The sequence below is a fragment of the Crinia signifera genome, chromosome 6, assembly GCF_055691185.1.
Source record: "Crinia signifera chromosome 6, ASM5569118v1, whole genome shotgun sequence".
NCBI classification, from domain to species: Eukaryota; Metazoa; Chordata; class Amphibia; order Anura; family Myobatrachidae; genus Crinia; species Crinia signifera.
The window spans coordinates 224,195,358-224,216,557 of NC_139222.1; the positions used below are offsets into that span (position 1 = coordinate 224,195,358).

The window sequence follows — 21,200 nt, forward strand, 5'->3', positions numbered from 1 at the left end:
CGCCACTATTAACGCCAACCCGAAGTGTGGCGACCGCAGCGAGCCCACGAGGGGCGGCGGTACGCATCCTCCGACCTTTTCATACCCCCACTATCCACGTCGGCATGTAGTTGATTTTATATAGTGTGGCGAGCGCAGCGAGCCACCGAGCCCGAAGCGTGGCGAGCGAGCCCCGCGCAATACAGGTGAAGTTATCCACGTCCCATCGCGGGGCTCGCTGCGCTCGCCACACTATATAAAATCAACTCCACGCCAACATGGATAGTGGGGGTATGAAAAGATCGGAGGACGCGTACCTCCGCCCCTCGCGGGCTCGCCAGGCTTCGGATTGGCGTTAATAGTGGCGGTGGCGTTAATGGGGTGTATATAACATACTAATCACCCATCAGGGTGATTGTTCAATGAAATCATTGTTTTGATCGCATCGCATGCGATGCAATCAAAACAATGTAATAAGATTAAAATCGTGGGCGCCGTGCTAGGAAACAAGTACCCTTTATTCATAGGCGATATTGCAATAATGTATTCCTTCAAAAAATATTATTATTATGGATACATTAGATTATTTCCTCCATAACAATTTTGATCGGGGTTGCTATAACTGACATTTAGATACAGTCCTATAGATTGTAAGCTTGCGAGCAGGGCCCTCCTACCTCTATGTCGGTTTGTTTCCACCCTGTTTGTTTAATCACTGTTGTTCCCAACTGTAAATCGCAACGGAATATGCTGCGCTATATAAGAAACTATAAATAAATAAATAAATAAATATACACAAAAAAGGGGAAAGAATTGTTTTGCAATGATGCACAAAATCAAATATGGAAATATCCTTCTAAAAGAGTGTCACAATTGTGCTGAGCGATCTGCCCAGAGACTGAACCACTGCCAGCCTTCGAATGCACTACAGCAAAGAAACTGCAGAGTATAACTGCTCATGCCATTATCTCCATGGATGCACTAGAATTGTACCCAGTTTCTATTTGGCAGAAAATGTTGACATTTGATTAACAATCAGACAAGTCTTTATACATGTACTAAATGAGTACATGAGGGTTATAGCCCAAACATCTGCAGTATAAAAACAGCTTCATTTCACTAGAGAGTACAATAATCGCAGGCGTAATAAGAGGTAGGGGCCTGTGTGCAGTCTCCTTCTGGGCCCGCTCCGACAGCGGCATACAGTTGGACTCTGAGCACTAGGAAACCCTAGCACTGTACCATAGTACAGTCAGGTATGGGTCATAGGGTCGACAAGAGGAAGGTTGACATGCATCAAGGTCAACATGTCTGGTAAATGGTGCAGCAGCTATTTCCCATGGTTTTCTGTACTGCGCAAGCATGTGATTTGTACAGCGGGACTACAGAGGGGTACGTTTCCAGAAATGGGTGCAGGGTGTGTGGGCTGGACTCAGGGGATCTATTGTAGATATGCCACTGACAAAAGTCACAATCCGCATGCAGGCCCTGATTCAAATGTGTTCCCAATTTTAAGGATGTCGCACTGATTTTCAGTAGACTGCGCATGCTGATGCACATGAGACAAAGAAACTTTGTGATACTACTTGCAGTAAGGAATCAGTTGCAGTATGATTGTCAGGAAGTGGCCATCCGTATCGTGGCTAAAACACATGTACAGCAGTGATCACATTTGCAAAGGTGCAAGCAGGCAGCTTTGCAAATATGATCACAAAAAATGCAAATGCATTAAGAGGTGTTAAACACCTCCTTGTTGTACTTGCAATTCCAGTGCCACGATCGGCAACACAGCCTGGGTTCAACATTGTGACCGATAGTTGAGATGTTCCCCGCAAACATGGCAAGGATGCTTGCTAAGCCAAGAAATCTGCATCTTTAGATACAAATCTTAGCCCCGTCACTCCCAGAAAATAAGGTAACGAGATGCCACGGGGTTATGGCCATGTTGGCCATCACTAACCTGCCCCCTGAAAATCATGCAGAGGCTCACGCAGAATGGGTCCTGAGTATGCACAGATTCCCAATAATCTAGAAATTGCACACTTCATCGCACAAGTGATCATTGCTGAACGAGGCCCAGAATGCACAGTTTCTTGGCACGCTGGTCAGAACTTTGCTGGGCATCTGTTCATTTATGGGCACTTACTATGCTTGTGATGTCTCAGTTCCATCACTAAAATTGTTGCTACATTGCCACTGCAACTGGATCTGAATCAGGCCGCAATGATTATGTTCAAGCACTTCAGAGATTTTTGCAACTTCACATACACAAAAATGTCTGAAAACCCCTATGGTGCATGCATTACACAGAGTGTGTTCCCAAAGGAGCTGTTGTAGGAAAGTGATGGGCATTTCCGGCTGGTGACTGGGAGCTGGCTAGTACAGTATCGAGCACAAAATGTGTCCATTCCATGGTTATGGGAGTGCCAAGAGGTTTCAATCACAGACACAAGCACAGGTGGCCATGGTCAGGCAAAGATGATGCACTTTGTGATGTTGCGACCAATTGTCGGGTATACCACATAACTCCTAACTGTCCTGAGGTTCATGGGACAGTCCCTATTTTTTGGGATGGTCCCGTGTCCCACCCATCCCACGGTGGGGGAATGGCAGTTATGAGTACCGCTAGTCTGTCGCTGCTTTACTCAACCAAAGCAGCAGGGAATAGACACTGGGCGCATCCTCTCTATTGGCCTAATTCAGACTGGTTTGCAGGGATGCAAATTTGGAGCCCTGATTATTGAACGACCGTGCATGGCATCCTGCGATGAAAGCCAGAAACATGACTGACAGTCGGCTTCTTAGGCTGGGGAGATCCATTCGATGGTGATTGATTGTGAATGGGTTTCACCATATTTGCACAGCTGCAATCACATTTGCAGCTGTGCACAGGGGCGAGATTTCACTCTAGCGGGGAGGCAGCTAATTGATCGATGAAGATTAAAAGCCCAGAAACGAAGTCTGAATTAGCCCCCCATGATTGCCGTCGAAAGACCATTGAGGCACGTACGTGCACACCGACTTAGATGAATGTTGCTCAATTACAAAAAAAAACAGGTTTGCATACAGTACATCTCTGAATCCGGTCCTAAGAATGTATACCATAATAGTAATTATATACTGACCGGTATCGAGCATTACCTAAATACTCTTTCATCAGCAGGCCTTCCATTGTGTAAAGAGCCCATGAATGTTAGTACAGTTATGTATTACGATACTTCTGCATCCTGGACTGACCAATGCCACCTTAGTGACATCATGACATTACAGAAGAGGAGTTCGCGAATGAAAAGCTAGGAGCATCCTAACGAGGCGCCTGGTACTTCTACCATTACTACACAAGCAGCTCTGCAGCTCTGTCTGGGCATCAAATAATTTATACGCAGATGTTAAGAACAAGCACTTGCCAGAATAAAACTAGTGAGAACATTATAAGAAGTTAGTAAATGAATAATACCGATACACGACAGGTGAGTGCACAGAGATAAAACAGAAATGGCAACCTGATGTACTGTAGATAAAAACCAGGAATAATGCATCCCGAGTGGGGTATTCAAAGGATATATGGTTGCTAGAGGGAAGTGCTTCACAATGGGTCAAGTGCAGTGAAGGTCACTTTCTAAGGTCTTCGTTAAAATGGGAGGAATATTTATTCATATACATAAGTGATAACTTTTCCTTAAATGCTCATAGGCACTGCACCTTAGCTCTGTTCCAGTGGAAATTAAAATTCAACTTCAGTAGCTTCAAACCTTTAGCTAGAAGGCCATTTACCCTCATTAATTCTGGAATCAGACAGCATCAAAGCAATCCAACTTCATCAATAAATTAGGTGAAGATGTAAGAGGGTGACTTACAGTGGCTTGAAGTCTAGCTTGTTCAATAAATTAGATAATTACGTATAAGTATGTCTCAAAAGGGCTAGCATGTTGAAATATAGAACACCTATATCAGAACTTGAATTCTTACAATGTTATATTCCAGTCATATTAGACACTAACAGTTGCATGGGCATAATATTAACTTTGAAGAATAGAATATACCTGTAATTTGGGAGATCCTGTCCCATTGCAATGTGCAATTATAGCATGCTGTATATACTGTACAATACCTACACACAATGGGCATGATTCAGATGTGGCTGCAATTCCGATCCAGGATCAAGTATAGCAGCAGCCCACAAGTGAATACAGTCTAATTCAGTGGTAGCCTACCCTAGCCCTCGAGAGCTACCAACAGTTCACATTTTCCAGACAACCTAGCTGCTGCACAGCAGCACTCATTAATCACTGACACATTTTCAAAGATCCACAGATGGAGCTAATTGCACTGTTGGTAGCTCTCGAGGACTAGGGTTGGCTACTCCAGGTCTAATTCAATTGCTATCTCCAAAGGGGTTGGGATCATTTGGTCTACAGCATGATGGTCGATAGTCATTAGGTCGACATGGTTCTAGGTCGAAAGGTCATTAGTTCAACAGTCAAAAGGTCGACATGGGATTTTTCATTGTTTTTTTTACCTGGAATGTAATAAAACACAGTCGACATGGACACAGTTTAAAGTGCTCGCTACGCTCGGCACATTATTATCTTCTCCCACCATGCCCTAGTGGATGGTAGGGCATGAAATACCGCTTGTCAGCACATGAACATGTCGGCTCACAAAACAGTGAAAAACCTCATGTCGACCTTTTGACTGTTGACCTAGACACTGTCGAACTAATGACCTTTTCCTATGTCAACCTTATGGTGTCAAGCTAATGACTGTCGACCATCATGCTGTAGACCAAATGACTGCATCCCCTCTAAAGGCCCCCATAGATTAGGCTCACATAAGATCTGGCACTTGATGTGCCATTTTTTTCATGTTATAAATGGTATGCGATTTATCACATGTAACTGGGCAGCTTCATTGGGGAGGGCGCTGGGTTTAATCAGCAGGACGGCGTGTCGGGCAGCGGCGGGTGTATATTTAAAAACATATATATGTTAAATGACTGTCCGCCCGGAATTGGGCGAAATCGGCCCAAATTGGAAAAGTGTATGGGGGCCTTAACACTAACCCTAATGGGAATTGAATCATTATGATAATGTGCACATTTCCAATGTGAACATTCTGTAAATGTCAAAGTTTTCTGTGCCATCATTAATGATGTTGCCCTTTTAACCATCACAGCATCATCAATTTGGACCTTCAACTGTCAATATTGTAAATGTTGACTGGAGACATTCTGACTGCATAGCTGTGCAGCGCAGAACCATCTTTAGTCCTGCCAGTCATCTTGTTTCCGCAAGTGCCCATGGATTCTCTAGAAAGTTCCTAAGTTTGTAGTCACAGGCATAGCTAGAACGCAGTTAGAGTGTTCCCAGCCAAATGGGGGAAAAAAATCCTTTTGCAAAGCAAGATAATCGAAATTCCATGAATGGGATACAGTATCTACATTTTTAGTAGTTTTCCTTGTATCCAATGTCACCTTAATCTTACAAGTACTGTAGTTTAAATAATAAAGGAGGCTAGTTCAAGCAGAGTTTTAGAACAGTATTTCCATAACTGGGTGCCACATGCTCATGTTGGTGGATTGGTGGGCAAAGGACCAAATCAAATTATTTATGGTCAATGCAGCAGGCAAAATTAGTGCTGGCAGCTACCAATCACATAATATGTGACAAAGGGAATCGCAAACCTGTCCGCCACCACATAACTCAACCGAAGGATGACATATAAACACAATTTACTTAATATATTTATTTCTCAATAGGAAACTTTGGCTCAGGGGTGCCATAAAAATACGCTCATAATCCCTGATTCAAAAACTGTTATAGAAAGAAGAAAAGACAATGTCAAATATTTAATTAATGAAGGTGTTGGCACTAGTGTTCCTGTAGCATGCCATAGTATCTGATTAAGACCACAGTGGTTATACCGTACACAATGGATGATAGAGACCTCCACAAGATGAATCTTGCAGATCTCTTCTACATGGAAAGAGATGAGCAATGAACACACTTTAATATCATTGGAAGAGAAGAGTGAGAAATGGGGGAAAATGTATACCTTATTCTAGAAGTTATGGAAATCTAATGCAAGTACTGTCAGGGGCAACAAATGAGGATGTGGGGAATATTGGAGACCCTGAAACAACTATGAATGAATGAGGGTGGTGAGTGTTGTTACTGGAAGCAGAATCTGAGGTGAAAACTTCCAGAAGGCTTAGCAGATGTTATGCAAGTGGGCATAGCAAGGCTAAAGTATGATACTGAGCTGAAAGCAACATTGAACAGCTGGAAGGATTGCACCATTGACTGCTAGAAAGATATCAGTTTGATGATGATATTGGAATACATTAAACATCTAATGCAGCTACTAGAACAATGGTGCTCAATAGCTGCCTATTTTGGAGATACAAGTAAATCTCAGACAGTTTACCCTTTAAGGTCCAACATCTAGTCAGGCTCAACATTCCTAGCGCTAGTAACAGATTCAATGGTGAGCCACTTTAAAATAAGAACATTAACATTGTTCAATATTCAACTATGATTTGGAAATCATTACAGCTTCTGGGACGTTGATGCAGTGGAACACATGACAACTGCTGGTAAGGTAGCTAATGCAACACAAGATGTAAGTTCCTGACTTCTTTTAACTATAGACCTCAGATATTGACAAACAAAAATGATTCCTACACCAGTCTTCTAATTTAATGTTACTGACAAGACTCTCTTATCTCATAGAAACATAGAATTTGATGTGAGATAAGAACCACTTGGCCCATCTAGTCTGCCCCCTTTTTTTAAACATGTTACCTCAAACCATATTTGATCCTTATTTTTTTGTAAGGATATCAATATGCTTATCCCAAGCATGTTTAAATTGTACTACTGTATTTGCCTCTACCACCTCTGATGGGAGGCTATTCCACTTATCCACTACTCGTTCTGTGAAGTAATTCTTCCTCACATTTCCCCTGAATCTTCCTCCCTCTAGTTTCAGTGCATGTCCTTGTGTTCTGTTGCTCCTCTTCATGTGAAGAATGTCTCCCACCTGTACCTTGTTAAAACCCTTGATATATTTGAAAGTTTCTATCATGTCCCCCCTTTCCCTTCTCTGCTCTAAAGTAAACATATTAAGATATTTTAGTCTTTCCTGGTACGTTTTGTGATGTAGGCCATGCATCATTTTAGTTGCTCTTCTTTGTACAATGTATTTATTTCCTTCTGGAGATATGGCCTCCAGAACTGAACACAATACTCTAGGTGAGGTCGTACCAATGACCTATACAGTGGCATTATTACTTCTTTCTACTGCTGATACCTCTCCCTATGCAACCAAGCATCTGACTTGCCTTCTTCATTGCTTTGTTACATTGCCTACCTGCTTTTAAGTCCCCTGAAATAGTGACACCTAGATCCCTCTCTTCCTCAGTAGTTTCTATTATAGTGCCATTTATACTATATTGAGTCTTTGGATTTCTGAGACCCAAGTGCATGATTTTGCATTTATTGGCATTAAACTGTAGTTGCCATTCTCTTGACCATTTCTCTAATCTACCTAGATCCTCAATCATTTGTTTTACCCCTCCTGGCGTGTCTACCCTGTTGCATACCTTTGTGTCATCTGCAAAAAGGCACATTTTACCCTCAATTCCATTTGCAATATCACCAATAAAGATATTAAAAAGCACCGGTCCAAGTACAGATCCCTGGGGTACTCCACTTGTAACCTTTCCCTCCTTTGACTGTACTCCGTTTATTACAACTCTCTGTTTTCTGTCCTGCAACCACGCTCTTATCCATTCAACTATCTTAGAATCCAATCCCAAGCTTTCAAGTTTATTTAACAGTCTACAAGTGTTTTCAGGGTATAGTGTCCCGCTATTTGTTAGTGGAGGTGCTACCTACTACTCAATTATAGACACATATTATAAACGAGAAAAGGTACGTATAATGTAGGTGCACTGAAAATATAGTAATGCAAAAAAAAAATAACAAAAACCTACATTATACTTACCTTTTCTTGTTTATAATGTAGTCCTCAGATATTACTAAGCACCAAATGTATAGGATGGAAGTTTGAAAGAATGATCTCTATGTGAGAGGAAATTAGATATTTGATATGTCTTAAAAGATCTACAGACACATAAGGGCATTATACAAAGGGGATCCCTCACCGTGAATATTACAAAGGGTGTATTCCTTCAGCCATGTCAATTTGTCTTCACCATTTTGGGATTTCAACGGACTAGTGGCCTTTTTTGATGTGGACAGAACATTGCCTTGGAACCATTCTAATTCCACACCTGTCATTGTAACAGCCAAATGCACCTTTATAAGAACCAAAAGACCCCCCCCCCCCCCCCCCACCCAACAAAATGCTGGAAAACAGCTGAATCTGTCATTCAGATGTATTTTGTATGCAAATAAAGTAACAGTCACAGAATATAGACATGCAGCATATATTTCAACCAGCAGAAGTGGCTTGTGTGTCCTATTCACAAAGCAATGCGAATAAGATACATTTTCATCAAAAATATGCCCAGCGTTCGTAGAGCTGCCCGAGAACTACAAGTTCACTACTACCATGCACCTGACTGTGCATGGCGTATTGAGGCTATATGCATAAGGACACATCTTTATTTATCTTTGTATTTCTTTTTGCTAGGGGATTTAGTCTGTAAACTTTAATGGTGCAGGGATTGATATAAATAGTGAAAATATTATCTATACAGTTCTGTATAAATTGTTGGCTCTGTATAAATAATTATAATGATATGAGCTGATACTGGATGATATACAGAACAATGCTTGCAGTCCCACATACATTAAGAACCACATAAAGTGTGCAACACCATGAATACTATTTTTAATTATATTTCTTAGGAAGGAGGCATGGCCACACCCCCTACCATTAGGACACGCCTCCATTACCAGGGCCTGGTCATACCATCCATAGCCAAGACCTCGCCCCACAATAGCTACACTGCCTTTTTTATTTAACAATTTATTTTATTGATGCTTCACCAAGTGACAAAACTGTAAATAAAGGTTCAATACATCTGATGTCAGCGCTCAGCTCAGCAACGCTGCCCGGCAAGAGGGAGCACAGGCAGCGGCACTCCTGAGAATGTTCTGGGTTTGTCAGTCTGCGCACTGGAGCACAGCTTGGAAAGTTTTCGGGAGTACCAGGGAAGGAGTTAAGGTGGGGAGGTATTGTGTATCCGTCATTGCAAAAAAACATCTGCAGGCAACTGATGAACTGCTAGAAGTAATGTGAGTAACTCTGGGGACTCTGAGTTCTGAGGGTAACAAACCCAAAATGTCGTACATAGTTAGTTAGCTGATCCCTAGTAAATCTCCACACTCTCCTGAGGGCAAGACCAGAGACAGTGGAAGAAATCTACTGACGTTTGGTTACATTTAGGACAGTTAGAATCCTCCAATATTCCAACATGAAATCCCCCTGAAAGGAGACCTATAATAATGCTAAAAAGTATTAAAGGGACATTTCTGTCAATTTGGCCATAGGAAAAGTGGTAATCGATTACTCCTGCACCTTAAGGCCTTCTCCAACAGTCAGCGGGAAATTGTACTAACCATGACTATACAGCTTTTTATTTGATTCTATTTCTTTTGTAACCACGCTGTTCTATCAAAGTCATTTAGGCTGAAGGAGGACGCATCTGTAGATTTGCACATATTTAAACTAATCGGAGTTTGCCTTACTCTTATTTCACTTTTTACTCCAGAAAATTAATTGGCAATTAAAATATGAGAGCAATAAAGGTCATGGCGGATGTAATCAGGTCTGCAGATCACTCCTATTCACTGCCATTGAACAACTTGTTCAACCCCTCATAACGGAATATCCAAACACTAAAGAATGATTAGTCTACGTGAAAATATCTATGATACAAGACGGCCTGAGTAGAATGCCTGATTAAGAGAAATATGGTTTCAAATTAACATTTATACGACTTCCTAATTGCTCCAACATAAATTAAGAAGACATAAGGGCTTTCACTAAGTAGCATGTTGTTGGAGCAATGAATTTTAAAGTTGCTGACTCTTCTCTAGTGAGTTTGCTCCGAGTTTCTGCGGCAGATAACTTACATTCTAATGTTAATTGTGATTCAAGTCAATAACAATTTACGCAATAGCCAAAGAGCAGACAACTGGCACGCGGTCTGTACCCAAAGCGCTATTACGTATATAATGGTGCTGCACATCAAAGATACTTTACTTCATTATTTATTTACTCTTACAACATGCTTTTTATGCCAGTGAAGAATGAGTCAGGAATTAACTTGATGGCTGTTTAACAGCGAAAAAAAGAATAGAAGACACAAGCAGAAAAGAAATCATTTACAGGATTGTTAGAACGAAGGAGAGATTAAAAGTAGCCAGTAATGGTGTGTACACACGGAAAATGCTGGCATGGAGGGATGGACGGCGCCAGGGAGAGGAGCCGGAGCCATGCTGCATTGAGCAGCAGGCCCTCGTTCTGAGATAGTAGAAATAGACTGCGGTGCACGATTTGTACATTTGATTCCTATGCAGAAGGGCCACGCATATGGATCAAATCGGTATCGGGTGCTGTGTAGCATGGTGTGATTAGAACTAAAGGCATGATTCTGGTTCACCCACAAAAGCAAATTCTCTCTCTAATGGACAAAACCATGTGCACTGTAGGTGGGGCAGATGTAACATGTGCAGAGAGAGTTACATTTGGGTGAATTATTTTGTTTATGTGCAGGGTAAATACTGGCTGCTTTATTTTAACACTGCAATATAGATATTAGTTTAAAGTAAAACCCCAACCAAATCTAACTCTCTCTGCACGTTACAGCTGCCGCCCCCTTGCAGTGTACATGTTTTTGTCCTCTAGAGCAGGAATAGGGAACCTTCGGCCCTCCAGCTGTTGTTGAACTACACATCCCAGCATGCCTTGCTACAGTTTTGCTATTTGGTCATGCTAAATCTGTTGCAGGGCATGCTGGGATGTGTAGTTCAACAACAGCTGAAGGGCCGAAGGCTCCCCATCCCTGCATTAGAGAGAGGATTTGCTTTTGTGAGTGAACCAGAATCAGGCCATAAGTCAAAATCGATAGTTCAAATCACAGCGTGTTTACACAGCATTAGATAAACTTGCGTTAAAATCTTTACTGGCTAAGATCACATTGTACTAAACCAAGTATAAATAATAATGGGAATAGAAGAGGGAGAAGCACTCAGGAAACTTTTATGTACAGGTTGAGTATCCCGTATCCGAGTATCCGTTATCCGAATTATTCCGAAAACCATACATTCCAGAAAGTGAAAATTTTTTTTTTTTTTTGCTAAAAACTCACTGGGGACATTTGTAACAGCACTACTGGTGACATGATATGTAAATGCCACTATATATGTGCAAGAAAATGATTGCTTGGCATTCAAATTCAATATCTGAGATAGTACACAAATTTTGTTTCATGTTTTGAAACCTTGTTTTTTGAACAAATAAAATATATTTGCGTGTATTTTATGTGGTAATAAAATATATTTGTGTGTATTTTATGTGTTTATACAGCATACATGCAAGATACTTCAAAATACATAATTGAAATATTAAAATATTCCGGAATAATCCGTTATCCAAAATTCTCCTGGTCCCGAGCATTTTGGATACGGGATACTCAACCTGTATTCAAAAAAAAAGCAGAAATTATTACTTCTTGCCCCGGACTCATACTGCAGATGCTTTGATTTATTATTTGTTAACCTGGACTATACTCCAAACCCTTTGCCCTCTGCACAAATCTTGGCATTTGGAAAAAGCAAAGTACATTGCGTACATTTATACAGACAAGACCAGTCTTGGTAACTGTCCAATGATTTCTTCCCACCATAAACTATGCCCTAATCTAAAATGCGCAGGAGTTGTACTGTCTCTTGCAATCTGTCTGGTCTGCATATTTTCAACTTGAAACAAACCAAACAAATTATATATTCAAACTTCCAGTACTTGAAAATATTTTCAGATTTAATCCTCTTAGCTTTACTTTTAGTAATTGGATTGATTCAATGAACTTCAATTGAAATACCAGCGGCAACATTGCAATGTGCTGCTGACTATGGTACACTGCACTCGGAGAATATATGATGGATACTGGTTGTCATGGATTCAATATTTTAAAACAATCAAAACTGTACGATGCTTAGGAGAAGCGTCCCATGTGGTGGCTTGCTGTATAGGAGAACTGTGGACAATGCAGATATTATTTTATGTCACTTTGAATAGCAAAACATCTATATGGCTTGGTAGGAAAACAAATGTAACCCCTTCAGTGGTGAATTTTGCTGTTGCAGGACAAACCTACCAAGGCAGGTTTGTCCTGCCCCAGCAAAACGAAACCCACCACAGAACGTAAGAGCAAACCCCCCCCCCCCCTCCTCTCATCTCCACTCCGCAGGAGCTACCCTTGCTGCTGCCCCAGCCGTCATTCACAGCAGACAGTGAGGTGGCAGGTTTGGGGATGTTCGGGGCGGCTTGGAATGACTTGGGCGCCCGTACTCTCGAGCACTCCCGAGACCCCCCAAAACGCGCCGAACATCCCTGAGCATGCCGCATACTCACTGCAACTAATGGAGGCAGGGGAGCTTCGGCATCTGATTGCCGGAGCGGAGGGGCGAGGGGGAGCGACAGGAGGGGAGGGAGGAGCTACCACCATGGGGGGGGTGTGCCCAGAGAGGTGATGCGCCAGTGGTGCACAGCTGCAGACACCACTGGCGCACACCTTCATATTGGAGGTATACCGGGAAATTTTCCAGGACAGCCCCTTGCGGCAGCGCAACTGAGCCCAGAAAATTTCCGGGCAAACCACTTAAGGGGTAAATCTGCAATAATTTGGGAGTGAATACAGGTCGAGTATCCCGTATCCGAATATCCGTTATCGGAATTATTCCGAAATACGGACATTCCAGAAAGTGTACAAAATTTTTTTTTTTGCTAAAAACTCACTGGGGAAATTTGTAACAGCATCACTGGGGACATGATATGTAACTGGCACTATATATGTGCAAGACAATGATTGCTTGGCATTCAAAATCAGTACTGAGATAGTACACACATTTTGTTTCACGTTTTGAAACCTTGTTTTTTGAACAATTAAAATATATTTGTGTGTATTTTATGTGGTAATAAAATATATTTGTGTGTATATTATGTGTTTATACAGCATAAATGCAAGATACTTCAAAATACATCATTGAAATATTAAAATATTCCGAAATACGGAATAATCCGTTATCCAAAATTCTCCTGGTCCCGAGCATTTTGGATACGGGATACTCAACCTGTAGTAACAAACCGTGGACATCTTAAATACTGTATCAACCACGACCACATGGGCCTTGTGCTGGAAATGTTATAGAGCCTATACTGAGAATGGGAGGAGCTATAACCAGTGTTATGTGGGTGTGGCCAGAGCCAAGTCATTGTGTACACTTTCCAACACTGTCATTCCCATTGCCTCCCTAAAAACAAACATAGAAAACATACATCATTATGAGTGAACACTAGAAATATGATCTGATGGGCCTATTTCAGGTGACCCCTAGAGTTGTAGCTCCATCCTCTCCTTTGGAAATCTGACCTTCAGTAGCAAATGCAGGACTTCTAGAGCAGGGTTTCCAAATGCAGCTCACAGCCTCCCACTCTGCAGAATATTGGAGCAGGCATGGGAGTCTGGGAGAGCGGAAAAAGAAACCAGTACACTGGCCATAATATAATCATTGGCTTATTATACACTGGATACAGATGGAGCCCGGCTCATTCAGGCTGGGGCTGGCGGTTGAATCGCCAGCCTCCGTCATCTGCCACAGTAGGGGAGACACTCGCACTCCCCGTCGCCTCCCCCCCCCCTAACTGTGCCCACCTTCCTGAAGCGGAGACAGGTAGGGTTTCCGATTCCCGCTGCCGAATGACTGAGACGCTTATGCGTCCCAGTCAGATAGAGTACCTCTCAGCCAGCGGGGACATTCTGGCGAGCGCTGGAGCTGAATGAAAGGGGCTCCATCTGTACTGTATGGAATATAGTATTAATATCAATCACTATAGATAATCTATAGTATAAACTGTACCAATCGTTTAATAATTGAAATAAGTGGTCAGGAAAAGGATAAACATACCATAATAAATAAATACACAAACATAATAGAACCAGCACTGCCTTTACTAAGCTCACATTCTCCCAACTTATGGAAAGGCTCCAGTGCAATGAGGACTCAGATCCACCCACACAGTAAACTTGGTAGAAGAACCTCTACATTTGGACAACTGGACATGGGCAGTAGCTCTGCTCTATTCCTTAAACAGCAACATGTGGCGGCAGCTCTAGTAATGGTATTATAGGTTATTGTTATAGGTTATACTAACTCATAACATGAGCCACTTGGCAAGAGGAGAGGGGAGTTTCTGGGCAACTGGACCCCCCTGTGTTTGCCTATGGCCCTGATGCCAACAACTATCATTATTATATGTAAATGATTGGATAAGAAATAAGAGAGTTACCTTACTACCGTAGGATAAAGTTCCGAAGTGTAGATGTAAACAACATTAAAGGCAGCGCTGACAGACAATTTTCCAAGTAAGGCAAGGACTGCTGGATTAAGGTAAAAACCTGAAGAAAGGAAGAAATAAATGAAAAGCATTTAGAATTACTGTATCAGTGGTTCTAACAGAGTATGGCCTGATGAGAAGTTCATGAAATGATTGCTATTGTATTCAATGAGAAATAAATTAAATGTGCCTTTATAATCGTGTAATTAATCGCTTTGTTCAATACTTCTTAAACTATAAAAAAAAGGCAAAGGGATTACAATGGAGAATAACTTGATTTTTAAATTGTACTTGATATTGCTTGTTTCTGTATGTGCCTGTGTCAGAATGAACAATTAAGATATTTTAAAGTACAGATGTGTCCTCATACATCTATCTTATATGTGCCATATGTCACAATACGCCATGCCGGATTCCCATGCTGTGCATTTGTTCCTCCACTTTGCATGTTAACCTGACCATACACCTAAAAATCTGGTAATTTATGGGAGCAAATGACAGTTGATCATTTGCTTCAAAATGCTAGAAAACGGTCATTCAGAAAAAACTTTAGTTACTAAAGTTTGCACCATACACACTGCACGTTTTTACCCAGCAATGATGGGAAAAGTCACTCAATGCATACACACTGAGGGAGTTTTGGCCGTTCAAACGATTTCCATGGGGTTGGTTGCTTTCCATAGCAGAATGATATATAACGCTGTCCACCCCATAGCTCACCTGCTGGTAATACCAGCAGATGAAAGACGGCATCCGGCAATAATGCAGGAGCTCACATCAGCGATCACCGCCGGGCCATAGATACTGGGCGGCTTTGGAGCTGAAACAGTAAAAGTGAACTTTCACATCAAAATTGCCCAGTATGTATGGGCCTTCAGTTTGAATATAGTGTACTAGGTATTTAGGATTAGTTACTTTGTTGTACAGGAATTAGTATAAAGTCGCAGATAACGTTTAACCATTGCATGGAGCAGGTCACTCAAACTCTTTTTTTTGTGTTTGGGATTATTTATACACGGTCTATATACACAGTAAATAGGTCAACAACATATGATCACCAAGGTCAAAAGAAAAAAGGTCCACAGGTCAAAAGGTCAACTTGGAAATGGTCGACATACACACTTTTATGTGTTTTTCCCATTTCTTTGATTAGTTTACCATTTACATGTACTACAATTGGGAGTAGTAACCTGTGCCAAGTGCACAACAAGGCACCTTGAATAAAATGTGGCAAGTGAAGAAAGCCTGCAAAGGTCTATGTTACCACTAAGTGGGGGTAACAGGTGATGGAAATTACACCAAATAAAACAAACGTGTCAACATTTTTTGGTGCCCATTTCTATATTGATCTTATGACCATGTCAACCTTTTGTACTGTATTTTTTTACCTGTTGACCTTTTGACCCGGTGGACCTTCTCACTGTCTATTTAATAACAGTAGATCACAATATATTATATCTACACTACATTTCAAAAGTTTGGGGTCATCCAGACAAATGAGTTGCACAATAAATAGAACATACAGTATAGTCAAGACATTGGCAATGTTAGAAATAATGACTTTTATTTGAAATAATAATTTTGTCCTTTATACTTTCCTTTCGTCTAAGAATGCTCCTTTTGCAGCAATTACAGCATTGCAGACCTTTGACATTATAGCTGTTAATTTGTGGAAGGAATCTGAAGAAATGTCACCCACTCTACCTGAAGCAGCTCCCACAAGTTGGATTGGCTTGATGTGCACTTCTTGCGTACTGTATGGTCAATGTGCTCCCACAACATCTCGATGGGGTTGAGATCCGGTGACTGTGTTGGCCACTCCATTACAGATAGAATACCAGCTGCCTGTTTCTTCCATAAATATTTCTTGCATAATTTGGAGGTGTACTTAGTGGGTGATTCTGGTTGGTTTGCAAAAGAAAACTCCTTTTTTAAATGGACAAAACCAGGTAGGGCGGTTGTATCATTTGCAGAGAGTTATTTTGTTGAGTTATTTTTTTTCTGTGCAAAGTAAATACTGAATGCTTTATTCTTAGACTGCAATTTAGATTTCAGTTTGAACACACAACACCCTGCCCCCTATATCTATTAAAGAATGAGTTTTATTTTGCACATTAGCCATAATCACCCCCTTTGGCTCATTGTCCTGTTGGAGTATAAAATTGCTACAATCAAGCGCTGTCCACTGGGTATGGCACGGCTTTGCCAAATGGAGTGATATCCTTCCTTATACAAAATCCATTTTACCTTGTATACATATCCCACTTTACCAGCAACGAACCATCACATTACCTCCACCATGCTTGAGAAATGGCATCAGGCACTCCTCTCACATCATTTCACTTGTTATGCGTCTCACAAATGTTCTTCTGTGTAATCCAAACACCTCAAACTTAGATTTGTCTGTCCATAACACTTTTTTTCCATTCTTCCTCTGTCCAATGTCTGTGTTCTTTTGCCCATATTAAGCTTTGATATGGATTATTCTTTGTCAATCTGCCTAGAAGGCAAGCATCCCTGAGTTGCCGCTTCACTGTAGACATTGACTATGGTGTTTTGTGTGTACCATTTAATGAAGCTGCCAGCTGAGGACCTGTGAGGCATCTATTTCTCAAACTATAGACTATATACTTGTCTTCTTGTTCAGTTGTGCACTGGGGCCTCCCACTTCTCTTTATACTCTTTATACTGGTTAGAGCCTGTTTGTGCTGTTCTCTGAAGGGAGTAGTACACAACGTTGTAGGAAATGTTCCGTTTATTAGCAATTTCTCACATGGAATAGCATTCATTTTGAAAAACAAGAATAGACTGTTTCTTTCTGGGCATTTTGAGAGTGAAGCCAAACCCACAATTGTCCTACTCCAGACACTAGCTTAATGGAATGCCAGTTTTTAGCTTGTCTAACGTGCAAACCCATTTTCAGCTGTGCTGAAAAAATTGCACAAGGGTTTCAATGGTTTTCTAATCATCCATTAGTCTTCTAACAGGATTAGCAAACACAATGTACCATTAGAACACTGGAGTGATGGTTGCTGGAATTGGGCTTCTATATATCTATGGAGTATTCCTTTAAAAAACAGGGTGTTTGCAGCGAGCCCTCCAGGGGCGGTGGTACGCGTCCTACGACCTTTTCATACCCCCACTATCCACGTCGGCGTGGAGTTGAGAATAGAAAGTGTGGCGAGCGCAGCGAGCCACCGAGCCCGAAGCGTGGCGAGCGCAGCGGATACCTTCACAGGTATACGTGTCCCCTCACGGGCTTCACAGGTGTCCGCGTCACCTGTGAAGCCCGTGAGGGTATCCGCTGCGCTCGCCACGCTTCGGGATCGGTGGCTCGCTGCGCTCGCCACACTGTCTATTTTCAACTCCACACCGACGTGGATAGTGGGGGTATGAAAAGGTCGTACGACGCGTACCGCTGCCCCTCGCGGGCTCGCTGCGCTCACCATACTTCGGGTGCGCGTTGATAGTGGGGGTGGTACAGCCTCAAAAATGCCATTTGGGGGCCATTGAACATGTTTCATACTAATTCCAATGCATTTGGATGCTTTTCAGTGAAAAATCGTATGCGATCGCATGCAATGCGATTTTTTTCGCATACGATGGCCATCGTGGGAGCCGTGATAATCCACAAGTACCTACAATTGTTTCATTTATAGAAAGAAGTAGTTTTTGATACAAACAAGTACGTTAAAGCCATGAGGAATTGCCAGAAAGGGTCACTGTAAAAGTCTGCACACCTTCAAAGTAAATCCTTGGTAAAGGACATCAGGAATTCATACTGCTGTAAAGCAGATGTGTTTCAACATGATTTAGAAGTGCAGTACACGTGTGCCCTCTTAAATGTCCTTAAATTCCGACAAGGAACCATCTGTTCCATGAGATTGGTACGTTCTTTGATACATACGTATTAGCAATGATTTTGATTTAGGTAATCATTATTATTCATTATGTTGCACAATACACAGAACCCTTTTACTGCTAGCTTCTGAAACCTTAAAATAGGATGTTTTTCATCTTTTGAACACATCACTCAACACGATGTAATTATATTGTGCCAAAAGGATAGTGAAATAGGAGACACATCTGTATTTCATTCATAACGCAGGAGAACATAAAAGAACAATGATTTGAATATTACTTCTGCATCAGAAAAAAAATTCACTCACTAAACAGTAAAGGTGCATACACAGTGGGTGTTTCTACCCTGCGTGTATGCAGACTGATGATGGGGAAAACTGCTGGGCTGAAAACCACTCAGTGCATACACACTGAACTATTTTCGTCTGTTTTAGCAATTTTCACGGGGAAGGACGGCTTTCCATATCAGGATGCTATGGAAAGCTGTCCATCCCTTCTCTCATCTGCTGGTAATACATAATGCATCAACGCTCACCGCTGGCCCGTACACACTGGTCGGCAGCTCAAAAGACAAAACGGAGCTGCTTTCAGCTCAAAGTCACCCAGTGTGAATGGGCCTTAGCAAAAGAAAATTGAAACTAAAACAATTAACCTATGTACAGTACTAGTTATATTTATTCTGGCACACAGAATTAAGGTGAATTTCCGTGGCTCAATTATCCTGTTCTTCTTCTATACTTTTCCAGTACTGCCCTAACAATACAACAGAACACAATTGACTATTGTCATGCCAATTATATAGCCTACAAATTTAGAGTGATGTAATTTAGAAATATGGTGTGTAACAGCCAAGCTAGTGTCAAAGATTGTTCTGCTGGAAGTTAACATTGCTGTGAAATCTGATTTGTGCAACATTTCACTACAAACTTCACTTCTCTAGAGTGCACAGATACAGGGCTCCTACTTGTCCAGCATTACAGAAGTCAAATATTATATTAATAATCTTAATATGAAAATGTCAGGAAAAGAAGACTGAATGATTAGGGTTAGCACATTAATGTTGAGATATTATGTTGTTTCCTTTGCTTTTCCATAGCAACAGTAACTATTGGAAACCAAGAAGTCAATACTGGTTAGGAATTATTTATGTGGATGTAATTCTAAAACAGCTTGAAGCTATTTTTGACCAAACCTTAATGTGCGGAATCATAAATATCAAGTCAAAAATTCTTAAACCTTAAAAAAGGGAGATAGGAGACAGCAGCCTAGAACGATATATCCTACTTCCATTCAGGAGAGAACTTAAGCTCAGGTTCAATGATCTTTTAGTTAAAAAAAATAATCTTCTTTTAACTTTGGCATTGTGAGTAATGGTTTGCTTTTGATACAGCTTTCTGTACACTTGTGGGAGTACAAGACTCCTGTCTTATTTAATGATTTCTCCCTCTTTTATCGGGTATACCTCAGAGGGGTCTTATCTGATCAAATGCAGTCAATGTCTGATGCTCCAAAACAGCACAATAATCATGAGGATATCAAACTAATGCTTCAAAACCACTTGTATTTAATTGCTGCAAAGGTCTCGCACAAGAACAACTAATAAAAGCCACCATTCATCTCAATCACCACATTAGCTGTGTCAGGTAAACTATACAAGCAGAGACAGGAGCAGGATTTCAGCGAGAGGGGAGGAAAAGGAGTTTAAGGAGTTTAAAGATGTAAAAGGGTAGAAGCATGGAAACGACAACAGAAACAAATGTATTCCCACGTTAGTTGTTCCACCGTTACATCAAATTTTTAAAAAAAGACTAGCATACTACTGTAGATACTCCCAGGACTATGAATGATGAAACCTGCTGTGATATAATGCGCTGGTACTTGTTTCCTAGCACGGCGCCCACGATTTTCATCTTATGCCATCGTTGCACAAATTCTGTTTAGGGTTCCCATTTGATCCACTTTTCACAAAATAGGCAAATCAATTTATTATAATAGCAGAAACTACTACAGGTTGAGTATCCCTTATCCGAAATGCTCGGGACCACGAGCATTCCGAATAAGGGATTTTTACAGTTTTTGGAATATATATATTTTTTTTTTACATACTCACCTGTCCCCTGGTGGTGCCCCGATGGTCCCTCGGCATCCATAGAGTCATCCGGCATCCATGGCAGGCCTTCAGCTTCATCTCCGGCGTCTCCAGCGGTCCCAGGAGTGCGGCGGTGACATCACCGGTGCGACTGGGAACTCGCGCAATGCACTCCTGGGACCGCTGGAGATGCCAGAGATGAAGCTGAAGGCCTGCCGTGGATGCGGTGGTAAGTATAAAAAAGGGTATGGGGGTAAAAAAAAAAGTAAAAAAAATTCAACTATTCTAAAAAAAAATAAAAAGAAAAACACGGTTTTTGGAATAATTCGGAAAACGGATATCCGGATACCGGATACTCAACCTGTATCAGATAATAAAAAAAGGAAATTCTCTGGAGCAAAGGTTGTTAACTTTAACCCTATGGGCAGTATTCAATGCCACTGATTCGCCGCTTTTTTCGGCAAATGTCTATCTGCATGCACCACGGCGTATCTTTTGACTGAAAAAGTAATTTGCCCTATTCAATGCTCAAAATTCACCGACGGCGAACAGTGAATGACGGCCAATTCGCCATCTGTTAGTCGCCGCAATTCGCTGCTGTTTTCCAATGGGTTTTTCACTGTGATTTGGCGTGAGTGTATTCAATGCTAGGATGGTGAGTTACTTTCAGCATGATTTT

General features: G+C 41.3%; 1 protein-coding gene across 4 annotated transcripts in view; it reads right to left on the reverse strand.

The window, feature by feature from the left end:
* Positions 1-21,200, reverse strand: part of LOC146009024 (solute carrier family 22 member 15-like) — a 297,660-nt gene that overhangs the window by 189,323 nt on the left and 87,137 nt on the right. For all 4 annotated transcript variants that reach the window (XM_083148995.1, XM_083148996.1, XM_083148997.1 and 1 more), the window contains exon 9: positions 14,524-14,632. In XM_083148995.1, the coding sequence (XP_083005121.1) occupies positions 14,524-14,632 (109 nt within the window). The remainder of the gene's footprint in view (positions 1-14,523; positions 14,633-21,200) is intronic.